Source organism: Hypanus sabinus, chromosome 14 (assembly GCF_030144855.1).
Source record: "Hypanus sabinus isolate sHypSab1 chromosome 14, sHypSab1.hap1, whole genome shotgun sequence".
Classification (NCBI taxonomy): domain Eukaryota; kingdom Metazoa; phylum Chordata; class Chondrichthyes; order Myliobatiformes; family Dasyatidae; genus Hypanus; species Hypanus sabinus.
Genome location: NC_082719.1, coordinates 19,099,557 through 19,120,913, shown reverse-complemented (window position 1 = coordinate 19,120,913; position 21,357 = coordinate 19,099,557). Strand labels below are relative to the sequence as shown.

Here is a 21,357-nt window from a genome sequence, read left to right as displayed (position 1 = left end):
TACGACCTACCAAAGACATAGATAGAGGTGACCATTGTACCAGACTCTGTTTTATAGCATTTGAAAGATTGGCAAAGTTTTCACGAAAGAGATCTTTAAACTTCCTTGTGACTGTAATTCCAAGATAAGTAAATTGATTATGGACTACTTTAAAAGGGAGATCATGAAATGTTAGTTCTTGTGCTTCTTTATTAATTGGGAGAAGTTCACTCTTATGTAAATTAAGTTTATAGCCAGAGATCTGGCTAAACTGGTCAAGAAGTGAAAACATTAGAGGTAAGGATGTAGATGGATTTGAGAGAAAGAGTAATAAGTCATCAGCATAGAGAGAAACTTTATGCTCAACACCCCCTCTCCAAATCCCAGTCAATTCAGGGCAGTTTCGAAATGCTATCGCCAGAGGTTCCATAGCCAAATCAAAGAGAAAAGGACTTAAGGGGCATCCCTGGCGGGTGCCACGTTTGAGATTAAATACTTGGGATTTCTGAAAATTGGTTAAAACAGAGGCAGTAAGACACAGGTACAGCAATTGGATCTAGACGCTTTCAAGAAGGAGCTAGATAGGTATCTTATGGATAGGGAAATCAAGTGATATGGGGACAAGGCAGGAACTGGGTATTGATAGTAGATGATCAGCCATGATCTCAAAATGGCGGTGCAGGCTCGAAGGGCCGAATGGTCTACTTCTGCACCTATTGTCTATTGTCTATAAAGTCAGGATCTGTGGAGGTTGAGGATCTTCAAAGGATATGCTTCTGTGACATGTCCTCTAGCCACACTTTCAATGATTTCTCAGTCTTTGCAAGCACTTTATCATGAACCAGAGAGATCATTTTTGCTGTTGTAGGGGCAGCACTTACACTTCTACGAATTTCAGCTTCTTTCTGCTTTATTGTGCGAATGCTTGATTTGTTCTTACTGACCTTACAGCCTACTTTGGAAAGCGACGTGCCACTTTGCGAAAGATCTGATATTTCTACTTTCGCGGCGAGAGATAGCACTTTTAGCCTTTGAGGAATTGCTTTGACCACATAATTGCTTTTTAGGAGCCATTTTTTCATAGAAACAAAGTAGTGACCATACGAGAAGCGAGGCGAACAATGCTCAGACAACAAGTGCTGGAGAGAGAACTTATGTGTTTTCCTGATCCGCAGTGGATAAGAACGGCTGACTGTACATAAATTTTTAGAAGGCATTTGATAAGCTGCCTCATAGGTGGAGTGAAATACTGCTTGTTCTGCATATTCCAGAGTTTGGGTTTAAGGAGCTTCTGATGTAGTATTAGTGTAGTGTGTTTTACTGACATTGCTTGCAGACACTGGACAAACCTTTCTGCCAAGCCATTTGTAGTTCGGTGGTACGGTGCAGATGTAATGTTTTATTCCTTTCATTTTCAGGAATGACTGGAGCTTGTCTGCAACAAACTGTGGTCACTGACTAAGTGTTCTGGAACACCAGTCCTTGAGAAGGGGCTTCTTAACACATCAACAGTGCGAGGCTGTAGTGGTTCTATTGGGAACACTTCTGGCCACTTTGTAGCTACATTTACTACTACTAAGAAATTTATGTCCGTGAATGGTCTGGCAAAATCCACACGAATCCACTGCCAGGGCAATTCAGGCCATTCCCAGGGATGGAGAGTTGCTGCTCTTGGCATCTTCTGGACATGGTGTCCAAAACAGCATATGACAAGCTGCTTGATCTGATCTTTCCCTGGCCACACAACAAAGCTTTCAGCCAATGCTTTGAAGTTGGCTCTGCCTAGATGACCAGCATGTAGCTCCTCCAACACTTCAGCTCTATGCTTGGATGGTACAACAATTCTTAACTCCACCTCAGGCAAGGGGTTGATGATCAGAAACAAGGGTAAACTCTCTCCCATACAAGTACTGGTTAAATCATTTTGCACCTCAAGCCAGCCTCAAGGACTCTGTCAATCGGTGCATAATTTTGCAGTGGTAAGAGAATGTGATTTATTAGGGTATTCACTTCCATCACTCATAACATGTGACATGACTGTTCATGTCCCATAAGGTATAGTGTCATAGGCAAGCTTCACTGGATGGTGTGGATTGTAATGTGTGAATAGTGTCTGACATCGCCATTTATTTATGGAAAGTCATCTTGTACTGCTTTGCCCATTGCATTTCTTTCCGATCTGTAGTAATGAGTTCAAGAAATAGCGCGCAGGGGACTGTTACAGTAATTGATAAATCCTAAAAAGCACCGCAACTGTGACACGTGCTTTGCCCTTGGGGCATCCACCACTGCTTGAATTTTCTCCACACACTTGTGTAATCCTTGTACATTGATGGTGTGACCACAGTAAGAATTCACACTTGTTGCATTGTGCTCTGAGCCCATAATCTTCTAAAATTTTTTAAACACTGTCTTGAGAACTTGGAGATGTTCCATGTCATCCTTACCAGTTAACACTGGGTGCCTGGGCAGCCTCGCAGCTCCCTGGTGTGTAGCTTTCTGCCAGAGTGCAGGTGTAGATACTACGCAAAATAAACCTGTCATAGTGATAAAACCCTTTGTGAGTGTTTATGGTGAGAAACACTGGGCTCCTTTTCTGTCTCCATCTGTAGGTACGTCTCAGCTAAGTCCACTTTGTTTTCCTCCAAAAAAGTTTGCAAATGTATTCTCTCTCTCTCTGCTGGGCAAAGGGTATTGATCTGCTTTTGGTACTGGGTTGATGGTAACCTTAAAATCACAGATCCATACTTCTTGGCTACTGGGTCCGCTGGCCTTGCCTGTGGGCTTCATGCAACCTTGGAAAGAATTCCTTCAGAATCCGTTTGACCTAGTTCACTGGCCACTTCATCACGGATGGTATAAGAAAGAGGACAGGCTTTGTAAAACTTGGGTGTAGCATTTTCATTTAATACAATTTTCCCCTTGATCTGTTTGAGTTTTCTAATGCTATTCTTGAACACTGTTGTCGAATCTTCCAGTACCTTTCTTAATTTGCGTTCAGTTGACTCTATTGCAGGAGGAGTGGCATGCAAATGGTGGGTGGAGCTACAGTCGAGTTGTAGTTGACTCAGCCAATCATGGCCCCACAATGCTAGCCCTCCTGTTTTTACCACATACAAGCCCAATGTTTGCTGTATTTCCCTGTTAATGAATGTCTTTCCTTCAGGAGCTGTCTTTTCTCAGTTATAAGTTCTTGGGTAAATGCAGGCTTCAGTTCAGTATCTTTGAAATGCTGTTCAGACTCACTTTGAGGAATGGCTAAAACACCCGAGATAGTGTCCAGTTCCATTTTAATCACTTTGCTATTCACTTATGTTGTAAGCCATATTGCTGGTCTGTCTGTTAGTTCTCACAATGTCACAGTGTCTCACAATGTGACACACTCAGTCTTGTGTCACTCATCATTATCAGGTTTTTCATCAATACCATGCAGTGTAGTGCTCTTACTGAAATTACAACTTGAGTTATTAATTTTTATCTCTTCCCTGTGCGGGCCATTTATTTTTGTAGCCCATTGTGCTCTTTGTATGTGTCCTACGTCCTACTTTATTGAATGTTCTGCAAGTTTTGCCTTTAAAGCTGCATTGGTCTGGTCTATGTGAGCACCTAAATGATTACACAATTTGTTTGGCCAGGCGTTGCAGTTTTGTTCACACTCACTCTCATTCCTGACTGCAACTCAATTGCATCCCTGCTTGCTGATAGGGATTTCAACTGCTCTTTTAAAAGTGAATTGTGCTTCAGTTGGGAGCCATTTTTGAATGTTTTCTTTTGAGATCTCTTGGTGCATCATTAAACCCATTACAGAACTGACAATGCTCAGACAATTCTTCGATTCAGCCACGTATGCTGAAATCACTCTCCTTTTTGATTCTGTTTATGAAACCTAAAGTGTTCTGTAATCAACAATGGTTTTGGTTCTAAATGTTCCTGCATTACTTTCATGATATCAGCAAAGTCCAGCTGGTTTGGCTGGAGCAGTTAAATTTCTCAGCAAACAGTATGATTTTCCACCTGTTGCTCTCAGCTGAATTGGCATTTACTTTTTATTGGCTATTTCAGTTCCTTCAAAATATTGCTCAATTCATTCAATATCACATCTTGTGATGCACGTTTCATCAATGTGCTCCTTGTGATTGAGTACATTGATTCTGTAATCCTGCCTCTTGTGATTCAGTAGCCTGCCAATACTCATTGTTCCATGTTGTAGATTATAAAAAGCTTTCTTGAATGTTTTGTTTTGAAGAATTCAGGGATATTTATAACAGGAAGAAACTGGAAATAGGGTGGTGGTGAAAGAAAGGATTCACCTTGTATTTTCCATCAATCATGTTCGGAGTTGAATATTTTGTAATCAGTGGCATAAATTTTATTCATATAGAAATATCCTGACATGTATAATCTTGTCCCTCTTAAAAGAAGCACATTGTTTAAAAAGTCAGTCAGCTCTTTTGACCTGACGCTGTGGTTGTGAACGCTCTCTTGTTTAGGCTTGCTGTGGAAATGCTGCTACTGGGGGAGAGAGAGAGAGCAATATCAAGTTAAAGTAATGGACTTCCTTGTACTAAAAGCTGTTACCCATTTGTGCAGGGATTTTTTTTATCTTGAAAGCAATTCTAAGTTGGCACATACAGTGTACTTGAATAATGTAATTCTTAATTTAAAGTCTTTTTAAAGTATAATCAAAATTGATTAAAAAAACCACCTTGGATTGTCTTATTTTGGTCCTGGCTGGGAGGAAAAACAAACTTCTGACTTTTCTGTCCCAGTTGGACAGTTCCCCACTTGTGATTTAATAGGTGAGGAGGATGGTTGGTGGGGGAGTGGGGACAGAGTGAGAAGCTGGGAGGTGATGGGTGGACAAGGTAAAGGGATGAAGAAGAAGGAATCTGATAGGAGATGAGAGTGGACCATCAAAAGAAGGGAAAGAGGGACACCGGGAGGAGGTGATGGGTAGGTGAGGAGAAGAGTTCGGAGTAAGTGAGAAGAAGAGCCAGAGTGAGGAATGGAAGTAGTGGGTGGGGATAATTGCTGGAAGTTTGAGAAATTGATGTTTGTGCCATCAGTTTGGGAGCTACCCAGATGGAATATGGGGAGTCTCATACTCTGTCGCTTCATGTCATGGAAACTGCCATAAGCACCGGCCTGATGAGCCTATGAGGCTTGGGACAGACTTTAACTTAACAGATGGAATATATGGTGTTGTTCCTGGGAGTGGTCTCACAGCAGTAGAGATAGATGGCTGTGGATTGGCATATTGGAATTTTAAGTTGTTGGCCACCAGGAAGTTCTCCTTGCTGTGGATGGATTGAAGGTCAACAAAGTGGTCCCCCAATTTTTCTGGTCTCATTGATGTAGAGGAGGCCACAGAAAGAGAAGGAGATTACCCTGACAGACTTGCTGGTGAAGTGTTGCCTCATCTGGGAGGACTGTTTGGGACCCTGAATGAAGGAAAAGTGATTGATGATTGAAAAGGGAAAGATGATTGGACAAGTATAGCACTTCTTCCACTTGCAGGGATAAGTGCCAGGAGGGAGATTAGTACAAAGGAACGAATGGACAAGGGAGTATTGGAGAAAGGGATCCTTGCAGAAAGTGTGGGGGAGGGAGGTAAATATGTATTTAGTTGAAGATAGTGTATGATGTGGTGGATATGGAGGCTCATGGGTAGGAGGTAAGGACAAAAGGAACTCTGTCCGCATTAAAGCAGCAGGAAGATGGAGTGAGGGTGGATGTCATCCCATGTCAACCATCGTTTTTGTGTAAAACAGTGTGAGATCTTTGATTATGGAGACACCATGGAACTTTGTATTTAAGTTATTTTGTAAGTGTGAGTAATGAATGGCTAGTAATCAATTTAAAATACAGTGGATTCCAATTAATTGAGAAACATTTGGGACCAGTACATTTTGGCCCAATGAGCTGAAGTTAATGGACATAGTTATAAAGGTATTTTTTAAAAAAAGCAAATTTTAACTGCAACAAATTGTGTATTTAAAAGAAATGCAGAACAGATTAGAACACTACCAACACTACTACAATGCTATAAAACAGTGTATTTGTTCTTAATAGATGTTGATAGAGGAATTCATCCAGTGTATGTTGCTGTGTTCTAACTAAATGAGCAAAACAGTGTAGATATCTAGAGCAGATAATGGACTACCTTCACACAATGGTTTTGATGATTGCATCTTCCAAATCATTTTCATTGTAATGTTCAGGATGATTGTTGATACCTTAATTCTTTGTAGTACCTAACTTGTTGAAGTAGTGATATAATTTCATTTTCACTCCCGGTTGTTTCTGGGATCTCCAAGCCTGGATGTTTGAAATCACAGTGAGCAAAGCGGTTCTGAATTGTCTTGCTGCTCATTTCTTGCAAAATATCAGTGGCATAAATCATTGCTATTTGAACATAAAACATGCACAATTGACACTTTAAAAACTGTATGCACTAAGTACAACTGGACTAGTCAGAAACTGTTTGGCAGCAGTCTCCTTTCCCAATTAAGTGTCAGTGGCCCAAATAAATGGAATCCTGGCTATTTTCTCAATACAGTTTTTGTTCTTTAAGAGTTGTCCAAAAGTAATTGGCCTGATTAATCAATAGTCTAATTAACCAGAGTCCACTATATCTGTAATAATTCCATTAAATATTAACTACAACATGTATTTATTTAAGTTGGTTCACATTTGTATTTTGAGACGGATGGTATTAGTTCAGAGATTGTATCTGCTTCTTGTATGCTATAGAGGGAGTGCAATAAGGATTCACTGGACAGTCACCTGTAGTGTGTGTCTCTAGGCCAGGCCTTTTGAGTTAAAAAAAAATGAAATTGTCCCAATAAGATGTACAGTTAAAACCTTAATAATCTGGCACTTTGCTGCTGAAATGGCACATTTTCCAGGCTTTTGGATATTATTCCTATTAATACCTCAATGCATATTAATTAATTCTGGATCTATAGTGGTAAAATAAAGTTTCCAGTGAAGCTGGTGAGTAAAGGCAGTGAAGGAAATGGGTTCCAGATGACAGGTTGGTCCAGAGGCCAGGCCATTGGGATTTCTGAACAACAAGATCATGAATATTGAGTTCTACTATACAGGGTAAATCCTGGTCTGAAGAATTCTAGAGCCTCAGGCTGTGCGTCATTTAGGGCAAATATGGAGAATATATTTTCAGTCTTGGAATGCTTAATGGTTGATTGTATTCAACACCATTCAATTGATTTCTTAAAATAATTGAGCTGTACAGGAATAAGGCAGGATAATGAAGTAGGAGGATAGCCAAAATTAAGAAGGTGTCAAGGAAATGATGTGTTAATGATGTGAGACTGGCCCAGGATGTCCGGGAGGAACCTTTTCAAAAATTAAATGAAAATGTTTGGTAAGAATGTGGTTTTCATTAGAGATGAGAATGGAGATGTTGGTATCTGGAGTATCACAAAACGCTGTTCTCAGGCAGCCGCTGTTCAGGGAAATGGTCAACTTGGCTTCTCATTCAGATGAAGGGTCTTTATCTCAAATGTCAACTGTCATTTCCCTCCATGGATTCTGTATTATATTTATTTTCTCATTAGTTGAATTTGTTTTAAATGGAGCAAGAACGAAAATATTTCATTTTTCCCCATCTGCCAAACAAAAGCATGTTGGCATGGGTTGAGGTGAAGAACAGTGAGCAGGTCTGGGTGGAGTTGGAATGGGAGGAAGAGCCCTTTCAAGTCTCCACATGGATGAGGTATAATTTAGAGAACTTTGAACTTCTTATGCTTTCTGTATTGGTTTTCTGTCCTACTCCCACTTTACCCTTCATTGCTCTGATTTTTTTAAAAATTGAGATAGGGTTATGCCTATTGAGATGGGGAAATTCTAGTCAGCTTCTAGAGTATGTTACATGTTTGGCACAACATTCTGGGCCAAAGAGCCTGTAATGTGCTGTAGATTTTCTATGTTGCTAAACAGCACGGAATAGGCCCTTCCAGCCCTTTGAGCCACACCACCCAGCTCAAGGTTCAAAACCAGGTGGAATTTTATCTTGCACAAACAATTAATTGTGGTTTATTGGAGGTCAGGCACCTCAGCCTTGAGATTTCCAGGAATGGTTCCCAAACTTAATAATCTTCCCTGCTTCATCCATAATTTCTCACCACTATGAGATCTTTAACAGGGATGTTTGCATTTGACTGCATAATGCATACAGTAAGGGTTGAGTGTTATTCAAGTATATCCGGATGAGTGTAAACTCTAACAGCCCGAGTCTCACCAGCTCCTTTTGATATTCAGTGGTGATTCACTCATGAAATCCATTGCAAATTGTGAGGAGGGGGAATTCTTTTTTGCCATTCTTTTAACTAATATATTCTGCTGCTTTATTTGAATTCTTGTCTATTTGTCTCCATCTTCCTTCTCCCAACTTGCTTCATTGGTTGCATGATTAAGCAGGATTGTTTTCTTTCCAAATGTCTACTCTCTGCTGAAGACATTGCCTCTGTCTGGCATCTAACTTAAATACACAATAATACTTTAACAAATCTGCATTTTGCCACAAAGAATGGAAAGTTAGAAGCATCTTGTTTGTGAAGATTTTCTGCAAATGCTATTTGAATTTTTTTTGTTAGATCATATCATTAAATATATTCAGTTATTTCTAAAAAGAGTTTTAGTGGAGGGGTTAAAAAAAACACATTTGGATTGTAAACTTCACCTGCTTGTTCTTTGTGCAGGAGGTACAACTAAAGAATGGCACAGCCACCTTTGAGACTTGGAAAAATCCTCCTCCACCAATTTACATGCAGTTTTACTTCTTCAATGTCACAAATCCTGAGGAGGTGCTTCAAGGAAAGAAGCCTTTTGTTGAAGAGAGGGGTCCTTACACTTACAGGTAGGGTTGTGAACCGGTCATAAACTCCGTATAGGCAATGACAGAAATTGAACCTGGGTCACCTATACTGTAAAGCGTTGTGTTAACCACTATGCCACCCATTGTCTTAGGATGGAGTAAAGACTCCACCACAGGCTCATGGCGTAATATGTATTCTGTGTGCGGAATGAAGCTTGTAGCTCCCTCCCACACACTGGTTAGGATCTTGTTAATTTGGGTTATGTTCTTCCTGCTGTTAGATGTGCACAGACTTTAGCTTTACATCTGGAGTCTAGAAATAAACAGGTTATTTCAGTAGGAGCTGTTTTGCATTATTTTTATTTTCATGATATGGTATTGCGAGAACAATAAAGAAATTAAACATGTTGCTGCAGCTTTAGAAAGAGTGAGCAATGACACTACTGGTGCCCTACAGAAAGTAACAATAGAAATGGTTGCAATGCGCAAGATGGTTCTCTAAAATCATATAGCAGCAGATCTTCCATCAGCAATTGGGAGTGATCTTGTGCAGTTCGAGGCAAAGAGTGCTGTATTTGCATACCTGATAAGTCATGGATATGATTGCCCAAATCAGTTAAGGTGCATCAATCTGTTGGATGGTATTTTTGTGACTACATCAAATTAAAGCTATAAAGCTGGGATTATGCAATATTATGTTATAAGACTTGTCCTGATGTTCATCATAATTTACATCTTAATTACTTGTATGTGCCTTCTTTAATAGAGCTGTTCAAACTCACAAGTGTATGTACCTATTCACAAGGACAATCTGCCTGACAATCATGCAATTCTATAAATACTGTTTGAATCTTTCCTAAGTTGGGGTGAATTGTGCTCATTTTATGTTTAACGCAGGTGCCACAGCTTTTCTACTTCTGAATTTTCAGTTGTGCTAATTCTAAATTTGATTTGGAATCAAAAGGAGGAAATGTTGGATTGGATTAGGATATATAATTGTTATTTTTCTCTTATTTATCTTGTACTTCATCTTTCCCATACATGGTTGTGTTTTTATGTAATCTATATACATGTAATTGTTCGGTGAAATTTCTTTTATTTATGGTGCAATTGCTTCTGTATTTTTCTAGAAGTTTTAGTTCTATAGCAGATGTTATGTCACTTGAATATGGCTATTTTATAGGTTAATTGTTATCACTGGATTTTTTATCTGTAGTCTGAATGTGAGACTAACACAACTTCAGCTTTTTCTTTCTTTCAGCTTTGTTCTTGCAGCACTTAAACCGTTCCTAAGCAACAAATTTTATGCCTCATTCGTGACTCCTGAAGAACCTTTGGGTCACAAAATCACCAGGGTCCAACAAAATTCAAATCAAATGTATAATTAACCACCAGGCATGATTTTAAAAGAATGTATTATTGACTATATATGATCAGGAAAATCTTGTCTGTATTGTAGCTTCTGAAACCACATTTAAAAACTACCTAGATGACAAGTGTCGACTGGGAGAGGAAGTCCGACCTGGTCTGGTTACTCCAGACCCATAGCTTTGTGGCCGGCTCTTACCAGCCTCTAAAATGCTGAGCAGGCCTTCACTTTGGGGGGGAAAGAGCAGTTGGTCAATAACTAATAAATAACATTATTGATGATAGCTGCTTTCTGTGAGTATCTGAGAAGAACATCTTGATGGGTACTGCAACTTTCTTACAGAAGTTCGATACTTGGTTCAACAAGGCATGGCTAAGAATAAGTTCACTATTCAGATAACAGATTGAATTCTTAAAGTTGTGTGATTGAAATGGGATATTTGATATTCTGTGCCCTCGATGCTAACTTTAAGCATTTAGCTGGCATTGAAGATGTCAAACAGCAAGTGAGGTCAGATGGTTTAGCTGGCATGTAGATTTGAGTTTTGATTATTCTAACTGAATGTGGCAATGTATGGAGTGTGTCATGGGGGACTGATTTAAGTGTTTGGTCACCCCATTTAACACTGTCTCCCAGTGAATTCCCTCACTCCTGTCCAGCCTCTTAATTCCTGACTCGTGTCATCACTATCAAAGTGTCTCAATGTAGCTATCTTTTCCAATATAATTCTGGGTTTGATTTTGGTTCAGACCCCTCTCTCCCCAGCGCACTCCTTTCACCTCTATGTATAGCCTATTGTTTACACTGTTTTACCCAGTCTTTGCAATGTCTCACTTGGAGTTGTCTTTTGTTTTTAGCCACTCAGTTGGGTTTGCTATCACTGATGTTTGGCATGAAATCTGATCTATGACAGCAGTACAAATCTAAATTACAAAAAAAAGTGCTTTGTGCACTGGAAAGCAATAATGAGGTAGTATTCATGGGCCATTCTGAAATCCGATGGTGGAGGGAATTAAGCTGTTCCTAAGTCATTCAGTGTTGGGTCTTCAGGCCCCTGTACCACCTCCCCAATGGTGACAAGAAGAAGAGGGCACGACCTGGATGGTGGGGGCCCTTAATGATGGATGCTTCCTCCTTGAGGAACTGCTTTTTAAGGTGTTGTTGATGGTAGGAGGGCAGTGCCCATGATGGAGCTGTACAAGTCTGCTGCCTATTGTGATCCTGTACACTGGAGGCTTCATACCAGGTTGTGATGCAACCAGTACAAGTGCATTCTGCTGTACTCCTATAGAAATTGAGTCTTTGACATAGCAAATGGCATTCTCCTGCTTCCCACCCATTCCTGATTTTCCTCCAGTTCTGAAATCTATCTGAAGCAGCACACCACCATTACTAATGAAGAAAGACTTCTATCCTCTTTTGCCCTTTTGTTCAGGGTATTTGGGGTATTTACTGCTCTCCTACAGTTGCCCTGGATGGGACTGGCAGAACATGCCATCGTCCATAGATGTGTGACGAGCATTGGGTTAGTTTTGAGAATGGCCCCAAGTCAGGAAGTTCTTCCATGGCCTCTGGGCTGACATTTCATAGCCATTTGTCTCATCGTGTCCATACTAATCATTGATTTCTGCTTGCCTACACTAATCCTATTTGCCTGTGTTAGGTCTGTATCCTTTATAGCGGCAAAAATTGATCCAACATCAAAACAAACCAATTTGCTGCCAGCCTGTGACCCCAGGCAGTTGTTATACTTGCGTGACATGCCCACAGCTCCAGTGAGTGGAATTCCTTATTTTGATCCTTTATTAGCAATTAACAAAAACATAGTTAAGCATTATCTAGCATTCTCAGCAGTCAGCAAAGGTGTGACCTCCGTGGTCCCAAACTACAAACCACCATTAAATAAGTATGAATATGTAATTTATTCCTTCACTTTTGCCACGCCCCTGCTTGTGTGACTAGTTACCATAAAACACAATAAATGTGCAACACAGAACACATGGCTCCTACATACTCCGCTTGCCTATTTAAGTGTCTTTAAACACAATTCGTATGGTTCTGTACTGTGGGCCTCCTCTGGCTTCTGCCACCTCTCAGGGATCTCACCACCAGGTACATATTTCCTTTCCTCTTCACTCGCCCCACGCTTCCCACAGGAATGACTTTCTCCAGCTTCCTTAAAGTTGTTATAGCCGGCGATGGTAAAGGGGACAAAATTGCCGCTACCTATTATATGCATCTTGGTCTGACAACCAAGTCCAGCCTTCACGTGTGGTTCAGCTACTAAGCCTGGCAGAACCATTTCTACTGACAGAAGAGAAAGGGCACAGATGGGTCACTGGCACTTCAAAACTAGTCATTTAAGACAGCTGGGACTTGTCAGCTCATCGAGAAGAAAAACTGACCTGAAACCTCCACTAACTTGCAGCTATACCCATGCATGGAAAACCTGAGAGAAATCCAAAGCTGGAGTCCTACGTTGAGTTCAACGCTGACTGACAATGCTGCTGATGTGAACCTGTATTCCTTTGGATTCATCAGCTGTGTGGAGAGGAGGAGACTTCTACATGAGCAACAGCTTACTCTCCATATGATACTGTCTTGACCTCTGTACCAGCTTGTGTATCATGTAGGCAGCTGGAACATAGTTGATGCTCCCCAAGGGAGGGACTTCACTCTCTCCACACCTTCTCTGTCCACCCATTCTTCATCACCAGTTTCCCACCTGGCAGTATTCCCTGCAACTGTGCCAAGAGCTACACCTGCCTCTATGCCACTTCTCTCCACCATTCAGGGACCTAAATGGCCCTTCCAGGGGCAGCACTGCTTCACCTGTGAGTCAGTGGTGTGGTCTCTGTATATCGGTGAAACTTGACACAGACTGGGAGACTGCTCAGTTGAGCACCTTCTCTCCACCCTCTTCAACAGCCAGAATCTCCCTATGGCCATCCACTTCAATTCCATTTCCCATCCTCACATTGAAATGTCTGTCTACTCAAACAGAATGAGGTTTTGCTCCAGCCTCACCATGGAAGTAGTCTCTAATCTGACAAAGAATGTTGATTTCTCGAACTTGTGGTACTGTCAGTCTTCCTCCTTCAGCCCTTTACCTATCATCTTCCAGCTTCCCTTTTGTACCCTCTTCCATCCACCTACCTTCCTACTTAACTAGTTGCCAGTCATACTTCACCCCTCACCCTACCTTATTTTGACTTCAGCTTCCTTCTTTTCCAGTCCAGGTGAAGAGTCTTGCCCTGGAACACTGGTTGTTTATTCTCCCTGATCATTTAATGTGTGTTGCTGCAGATTCCCAGCATCTGCCAAATCTCTCATGGGCCATCACCTCTTTTGGCAGTGTGATCCAGATATCGGACACTCTTCATGTGCAGGGAGAAACAGGTCCCCTGTACAGCTGCTTCCTTTCTCCTTAAAACCTGTGTAGTCTTGATTTTAACAATTATCCTTCTACTTATCCTAAATTCTGCAATAAACTGCATTTAGTCATATGAAACACTAATTGGTTTGTTCAGGTGGCCATTAGTAACCTGGAAAATGGGATCCCTTATGCCAGACTGCTGTTTATAGACTTCAGTTTGCATTAGAACACCATACCATGGAAACTGTCCTTTCTGGGTCTCACACCTCTCTCTGCAACTGGATACTGGACTTTAAGGGCACAGTCGGTCCGTGAGGGCGGCAACGTAGCTCGTCCCATTACGCTGAGCACTTGTGCTCCCCAGGGCTGTGTGCTCAGCTCGCTGCTGTTCACACTGCTGATGCACAACTGTATTACACGATCCAGCTCAAACTGTGTCCTCAGATTTGTAAATGACACAACGGTGGTTGGCCTCACTAACAACAATAATGGGAAGGGATACAGAGAAGTGGAGCAGCTGGTGGAGTGGTGTGAGAAGAACGAGGAAATCATTGTGGACTTCAGGATCCCCTTTGCAAATAATGGCTCCTCTGTAGAGAGCATTAAGTGCACCAAGTTTCTGGAGTTCACATCATGATGACCTCACCTGGTCCCTTAATATTACCTCCCTGAACAAGAGGGCACAGCAGTGCCTTCACATCCTGAAAAAGTTGAGGCAAGCAAGGCTCCCCCCACCCCTCCAATCTTTACTGTGTTTTACAGGAGCACCATTGAGAGCATCCTGACAAGTTGCATCTCCATTTAATACAGGAGCAGTCGAGCATTGGACTGGAAGTCCCTACGAAGGCTTGTGAGAATAGCTGAGAGGATCATAGGGGTCTCCCTGCCATCCATCGGGGACATTGATCAGGAGCACTGCAGACGCTGTCCCTTGGTAGTATAATTAAGGATCTCGCCCATCCATCCAGCATCCTCTTTGACTTTATAGCATTAGGCAGGAGACTCCGATGCATAAAAACATAAGTGGAATGAGGAATAGTTCTTACCTCAGGCCATTAGGGCTTTGAACTCTCTGCCGCATTGTATTTGAAGGGTCACTGGTTAATCTGTTGTACAGTTTACAATGTTGAATCACACACAAACTATAGTGCATAAATTAATCTGTAGATTTTATCCTTGCCCTCAAGTTATTGTATGTAATATGTGTTGTGTACAGTACAACTGTGCTTTACACCTTGGTTTGAAGAAATATCTCATTTCTCTATACGTTATATGGTTATACATGTAATGTACATATATATGGTTAAATGACAATAAACTTGACTTTTGCAAACAATGAGGCACCGACCTCTTCCAGTTCATTACCTGTCACTCGCCTTTCAACTATCACCACCACATCAGATTACTATTCCTTTTATGCCAAGGCTGTTTGTGGAGAGATCAGTTTGTTTTGCAAAACAGTAAATGAACTTCAAAATTAATTTATAAGTTGGGTAGTATTTTATAGTGTCAACAAATTGTTAAAGGCAGCATATGAATTGTCCTTTCTATTGCCTCTCGGGTCATACAGCTTCATTAGTGATTACCCATTTGGGGTTGTATTGACAGGGGCTAATTTTTATTATTTTGCTAGTTATCCATTTGGTGTATTCTGAGTTTATTCCTTGGCTTGTAAATGACTAGCATTGGTATCTTTCAGGGAGTACAAACCTAAAGAAAATGTAACATTCACGGATGATGGGAAACTTGTGTCTGCTGTTACCCCAAAGACGTATGTGTTTGTTCCTGAGTTATCAATAGGAGATCCGGAAGTTGACTTGATTAGGACTGTGAATATTCCAGTTGTGGTGAGTTGCCAGCTTGTGTTAATATAAGCTCTTTATTATCAAACCACACTGTGTAGGATTAGAATTGAGAATTGCTTTCAAGTAAAAGGCGTTTTCGTGCCTGACCTGCTGTATCACCACTGGGCTCAGCACAAATGATCTGGTTCCCTTGGCCTGAATCATTAATGGTTGCACTGTGCTGCTTTTATCTGGGGTTTATGAATTTGACTGAAAAGTGCTTTGAGACCCTTAGAGTTTTATGAATAACTATCTGAGTTTGCTAACGGTTTTAAATATATTGCACATAATTTTGCTGTCAGAATAATGTACCAGGTCTGAATTTGTATATTTTAAAAAAAGGCCAAAGCTATGCTGAGCTTTGGGTGTCCTTTCTGACACCTGCCAAATTCTTGTCAGTGAAATTCAATTGTTTTTTCCAACTTTCTGCTTCAACTGGAATGCATATGGTCAGCCTGAAATGAGGCTCATTTTGAGCGCCGCTGGACTGTGAGGCACACGTGTTAAATGTGCACCCATGAGCTTGATGGTATCAATCCTCTTACAATAACCACAATGGGCCTCTGCATCGTCAACAAATGGAAGGGGATACAGTTGATGGGCAGGATGGACACCATTGGGGTAGGGCAGGGGTCGGCAACGTTTACCACTGAAAGAGCCATATGGACCCATTTCCCACAGAAAAGAAAACACTGGGAGCCACAAAACCCGTTTGACATTTAAAATGAAATAACACTGCATACAACGGTTTTTTTGCCTTTATGCTATGTATAAACAAACTATAATGTGTTGCATTTATGAAATTGATGAACTCCTGCAGAGAAAACGAAATTACATTTCTGCATGCAACAAAAACATTTTGAACTCCAAAAAAAAGACGTTGGGTTGAAGGTTACTCCATAGGTAGCCTACCTTGGATCGAAGAATTAAAAGAAAGCACGCACTGGCGGGTGTCAGGCATTGGCAGTGGTGATGTATATTAATAGCGATAAAAAAACACATTATAGCAGTGTAGCGCTACATGCAGCGCTAAAATAAAGGCACTGCAGTCAAAGGTAACTTTATTCGAACTAAACAGCCTTGATTTAAAGCCTCCCTTAACCCGTCCCCTTGGGCGCGGATGCTCCAAAAGACACGTACTCACAAACCCCCGTAGGCTATCTCCCTTAGCCGGAACGGTGGCTAATTGTGAGCCGGTTCGGATGTGCCAGGAAATGGGGTCTCCACAATGTTTTTAGATTGTACAAGATCACCATAATCTTCAAATTTCGAATTACATTTCAAAAACTAACAAACTATGGGGAGCCACGGCACAGAGATCAAAGAGCCGCATGCAGCTCCGGAGCCGCGGGTTGCAGACCCTTGGGGTAGGGCAATGAGGGGGAAAGCAAACTGGTATCAGCTTTTGTTCTCTCTCTGCCTTGCTCTTGAGGTTGTAGTCTTCTACCCAAGTCCTTAGCAGCCGTAAGATGCAGGATATCAGTGTAGCTTTTCCAAAGGGCCAGATTGCATTCTTCTGCTGGCAGTTCCATAAGAGAAATATCAATTAAATACAATATGAATTTTGTGCCCAGCCATCTCACAATTGAACATCCCACGATTCATCCCACAACTACATGACCCAACTACCCCCATAAACTTCAAGTGAGCTGGAGCTCTGAGCTGCTGCTGCAGCCATCTCAAGAGACCAGGTGGCAGATACTGGAACTCACTTTGAAAAAGGCACTACTGTTCTGTACTCGCAGGTGTCAAAAAATATCAGTGAACATCAGGTACCCCCAACATTGGACCCTCAGCACCACTACTGGACTTGATGTGAATATCCTACACAGGGGTTCTTCTGGTGACTTGGCTTCAATGGCTGGAGTGTGTGCTTCCAGCCTTGATTGAAGAGGTACCTTTTTGTATATAGCTTTTTCTCAAACTGGAGTAGTTGGTTCAAGTAGTTTTGTTACAAATTTTTTTTTAGTAAATTTTGAACCGTTTTAAATGTTTTTCCATAGCATTTAAATTGTTGGAAGTTTTTTGACACCGGCAAGTACAGAACAGTAGTGCCTTTTTCAAAGTGAGTTCCAGTATCTGCCACCTGGTCTCTTGAGATGGCTGCAGCAGCAGCTCAGAGCTCCAGCTCACTTGAAGTTTATGGGGGTAGTTGGGTCATGTAGTTGTGGGATGAATCGTGTGTGAGTTCAAACTGTTGTACTTTTGAACGATATAGATGGAAAGTTATTTGTAGATATACAGGTTTCCCCCGCTATTCGAAGGTAGAGTGTTTCTATGAAACCGTTTGTAAGCTGAAATGTCGTAAAGCGAAGAAGCAATTACCATTAATTTATGGGAAAAATTTTTGAGTGTTTCCAGACCCAAAAAATAACCTACCAAATAACACATAAAACCTAAAATAACACTTACATATAGTAAAAGCAAGTGTGATATGATAAATACACAGCCTATATACAATAGAAATATTGTACGTACGGTGTAGTTTCACTTATCAAAATCGGGAAGACCACGAGCCAAAATCGATTTGGAGAAAAAAAATCGGCATGTACATGCGTACACACATACACGCATACGCACACAACCGCCCGCACAAGGCTTCACGGTAACGGTAGTCTTTCTTGGGATAAACACACGTATAAAGCGACCATCTTTTTTTGTAAAAGTGAAAATCCTCTTGGTTAGCGAAAACAGGTCTTTCGTAACAGCGAACGTTGGAAAACGGGGGTCACCTGTATATGTGAATGTTGGAAATCTTCATCAAACCTTGAGTATGTGTTGATCAGCATGTCTTTTCTTGTTATAAATAGACTGTCATCAATATGGCCAAATCTTCTAGTTATCGAATTTTATTGGCAGAGGCTCTGCTAATGGTTGAAAAAGAGAGTCTTTTTACAACACGAACAGTACATGAGTTACTTTGGGGCTACAAAGATCCAGTACTTACTGTCATTCATTACATCTTAAGTGATGTTGATGAATACTTCGGCCTCTACAATAAGGTAAGATATTCTTGTCCTCGGGCCCAGGTGAGGGGTAGCAGTAGACTATGAAAAACTACAAACACAAGTGTTGAGTATTTTGTGAAGTTAGAATAATTTGAAAAGCAAGTGTTCAAATGCAGTTATGCAGAAATTGACTTATCTTTCCTTTCAGGTGCTGTTGGTTGGTCATTTTGTTTCGGCCTCTGTTTTGCACCCCTAACCCCATTACCTGCAAAATCATACCTGTCCCAACTCCACAAACTTGAGTTGATTGCCTGTTTGCTTAATACTCACTACTTTAAAAAATATCACATACTGAACAACTTGGCTATTGAGAAAACATTCTTTCTATTAGCATTAAGGGAGCAATGTCCTGTAAGAAAATAAAATTTTAACATACACTCAGTGGTCACCTTATTAGGTACAGGAGTGGAACCCAGAGTGATCTTCTGCTGTAGTCCATCTACTTCAAGATTCAACGTGTGGTGCATTCAGAGTTGCTGTCCTGTACACCACTGTTGTATCGTGTGGTTATTCAAGTTACTGCCGCCTTCCTGTCAGCTTGAGCTGGTCTGGCTATTCTCGAGCATTTTCACCCACAGAACTACCACTCACTGGATTTTTTTTTTTGTTTATTGTAATATTCTCTGTAAACTGTGGAGACTGTGCATGAAAATCCCAGGAGATCAGTTTCTAAATACTCTGACCACCACCCCCCCCCCCCCCCCCAGCCTCGGTCTGGCACCAACAATCATTCCATGGTCAGTCACTTAGGTCACATTGCTTCCCCATTCTGATGTTTAGTGAACAACAACTGAATCTCTTGACCACTTCTCAATGTTCTTAATGATTGATTTGCTGCCACATGATTAGCTGATTAGTTACCTGAATTAATGAGCCAGTGTACCTAATAAAGTGATCGCTGAGTGGATGTTGGAGTACTACCAGGTTTACAAAGCAAAATGGTTGACGATCGTTAATGGGGGCAGGTAAAGTAATGTTTCCTTCTTGAAGGTTGATGCGAATTCAAGAACTGTCAGTAAGTGTATCTCACCACAGCAGCTTTTAGTTTAAAAGAATAAAAAATGATTTGCTCCTAATACTTCCATGGCAGGTGGGTGTTTTAAGTCAAACATCCACAAAATTGAATCCGTACATTCCTTTGTTCATGTAACAATTTTGGTATTTTAATAATATTTTGCACATAGGAATAAATTAAATGAGCAAAGTAACACTTCAGCAGGTTCTAACATGGTGTTCAGAGTATTTATGTATTTGCAGTGATTTCTTTTGGTGCATTGTTTTCAGATGAATGGAACAGATGATGGTGATTATCTCTTTCTCACTGGAAAGACGAACTATAAAAATTTTACTCGAATTTTAGAATGGAGAGGCCGCCAGTAAGTGTTTTTTTAAATATTTAATTGCAATCAAGGTATTTCACTCAAAACAAATTTGCCTTTCTGAAACCTTTTAACATGTAAATTGATTAACTCGTCTAATATGGAGCATGTAAGAAGAAATGAAACTAACAAATTAGCACTCTGAGAGATTTTAACATGGATTTCAGGATATTTATTCAGTGATTTCTGATGCATTTATTTTTCAGCTGACTGGATGAGGTTACACATGTTATTGAATTGCGTAAGGTGTGGGAAACAAGTAAGGAAGTTATGGAACCTATGACAATTAAAGAGGTGGAAGTACTGGCGCTTTTAAGAAATTTAAAAGTGGATAAATCTCCAGGTCCTGACAGGATATTCCCCAGGACCTTGAGGGAAGTTTGTGTAGAGATAGCAGGAGCTCTGACGGAGATCTTTAAGATGTCATTAGAAACGGGGATTGTGCCGGAGGATTCGCGTATTGCTCATGTGGTTCCATTGTTTAAAAAGGGTTCAAGAAGTAAGCATAGCAATTATAGACCTGTCAGTTTGACATCAGTGGTGGGTAAATTAATGGAAAGTATTCTTAGAGATAGTATTAATAATTATCTGGATAGACAGGATCTGATTAGGTGTAGCCAGCATGGATTTGTGCGTGGAAGGTCATGTTTGACAAACCTTATTGAATTTCTTGAAGAAGTTATGAGGAATGTTGACAAGGGTAAGGCAGTGGATGTAGTCTATATGGACTTCAGCAAAGCCTTTGACAAAGTTCCACATGGAAGGTTAGTTAAGAAGGTTCAGTCGTTAGGTATTAATGCTGGAGTAATAAAATGGATTCAACAGTGGCTAGATGGGAGATTCCAGAGAGTAGTGGTGGATAATTGTTTATCGGGATGGAGGCCGGTGACTAGTGGGGTGCCTCAGGGATCTGTTTTGGGCCCAATGTTGTTTGTAATATACATAAATGATCTGGATGATGGGGTGGTAAATTGGATTAGTAAGTATGCCGATGATACTAAGGTAGGAGGTGTTGTGGATAATGAGGTGGGTTTTCAAAGCTTGCAGGGAGATTTATGCCGGTGAGAAGAATGGGCTGAACGTTGGCAGATGGAGTTTAATGCTGAGAAGTGTGAGGTTCTACATTTTGGCAGGAATAATCCATATAGAACATACAGGGTAAATGGTAGGGCATTGAGGAATGCAGAGGAACAGAGAGATCTAGGAATAACAGTGCATAGTTCCCTGAAGGTGGAGTCTCGTAGATAGGGTGGTGAAGAAGGCTTTTGGAACGCTGGCCTTTATAAATTAAAGCATTGAGTACAGAAGTTGGGATGTAATGTTAAAATTGTACAAGGCATTGGTAAGGCCAAATTTGGAATATTGCGTGCAGTTCTGGTCACCGAATTATAGGAAAGATATCAATAAATTAGAGAGAGTGCAGAGACGATTTACTAGGATGTTACCTGGGTTTCAGCACTTAAGTTACAGAGAAAGGTTGAACAAGTTAGGTCTCTATTCATTGGAGCGTAGAAGTTTGAGGGGGGATTTGATCGAGGTATTTAAAATTTTGAGAGGGATAGA

At 40.8% G+C, this 21,357-nt stretch overlaps 1 protein-coding gene across 3 annotated transcripts in view; it reads left to right on the top strand.

Annotated features, from left to right (window-relative positions):
• LOC132404577 (lysosome membrane protein 2-like) overlaps positions 1 to 21,357 on the top strand; it is a 62,579-nt gene that overhangs the window by 9,314 nt on the left and 31,908 nt on the right. For all 3 annotated transcript variants that reach the window (XM_059988819.1, XM_059988820.1, XM_059988821.1), the window contains exons 2-5: positions 8,703 to 8,860; positions 15,263 to 15,410; positions 18,218 to 18,409; positions 19,700 to 19,791. In XM_059988819.1, coding sequence (XP_059844802.1) covers positions 8,703 to 8,860; positions 15,263 to 15,410; positions 18,218 to 18,409; positions 19,700 to 19,791 — 590 coding nt within the window. The remainder of the gene's footprint in view (positions 1 to 8,702; positions 8,861 to 15,262; positions 15,411 to 18,217; positions 18,410 to 19,699; positions 19,792 to 21,357) is intronic.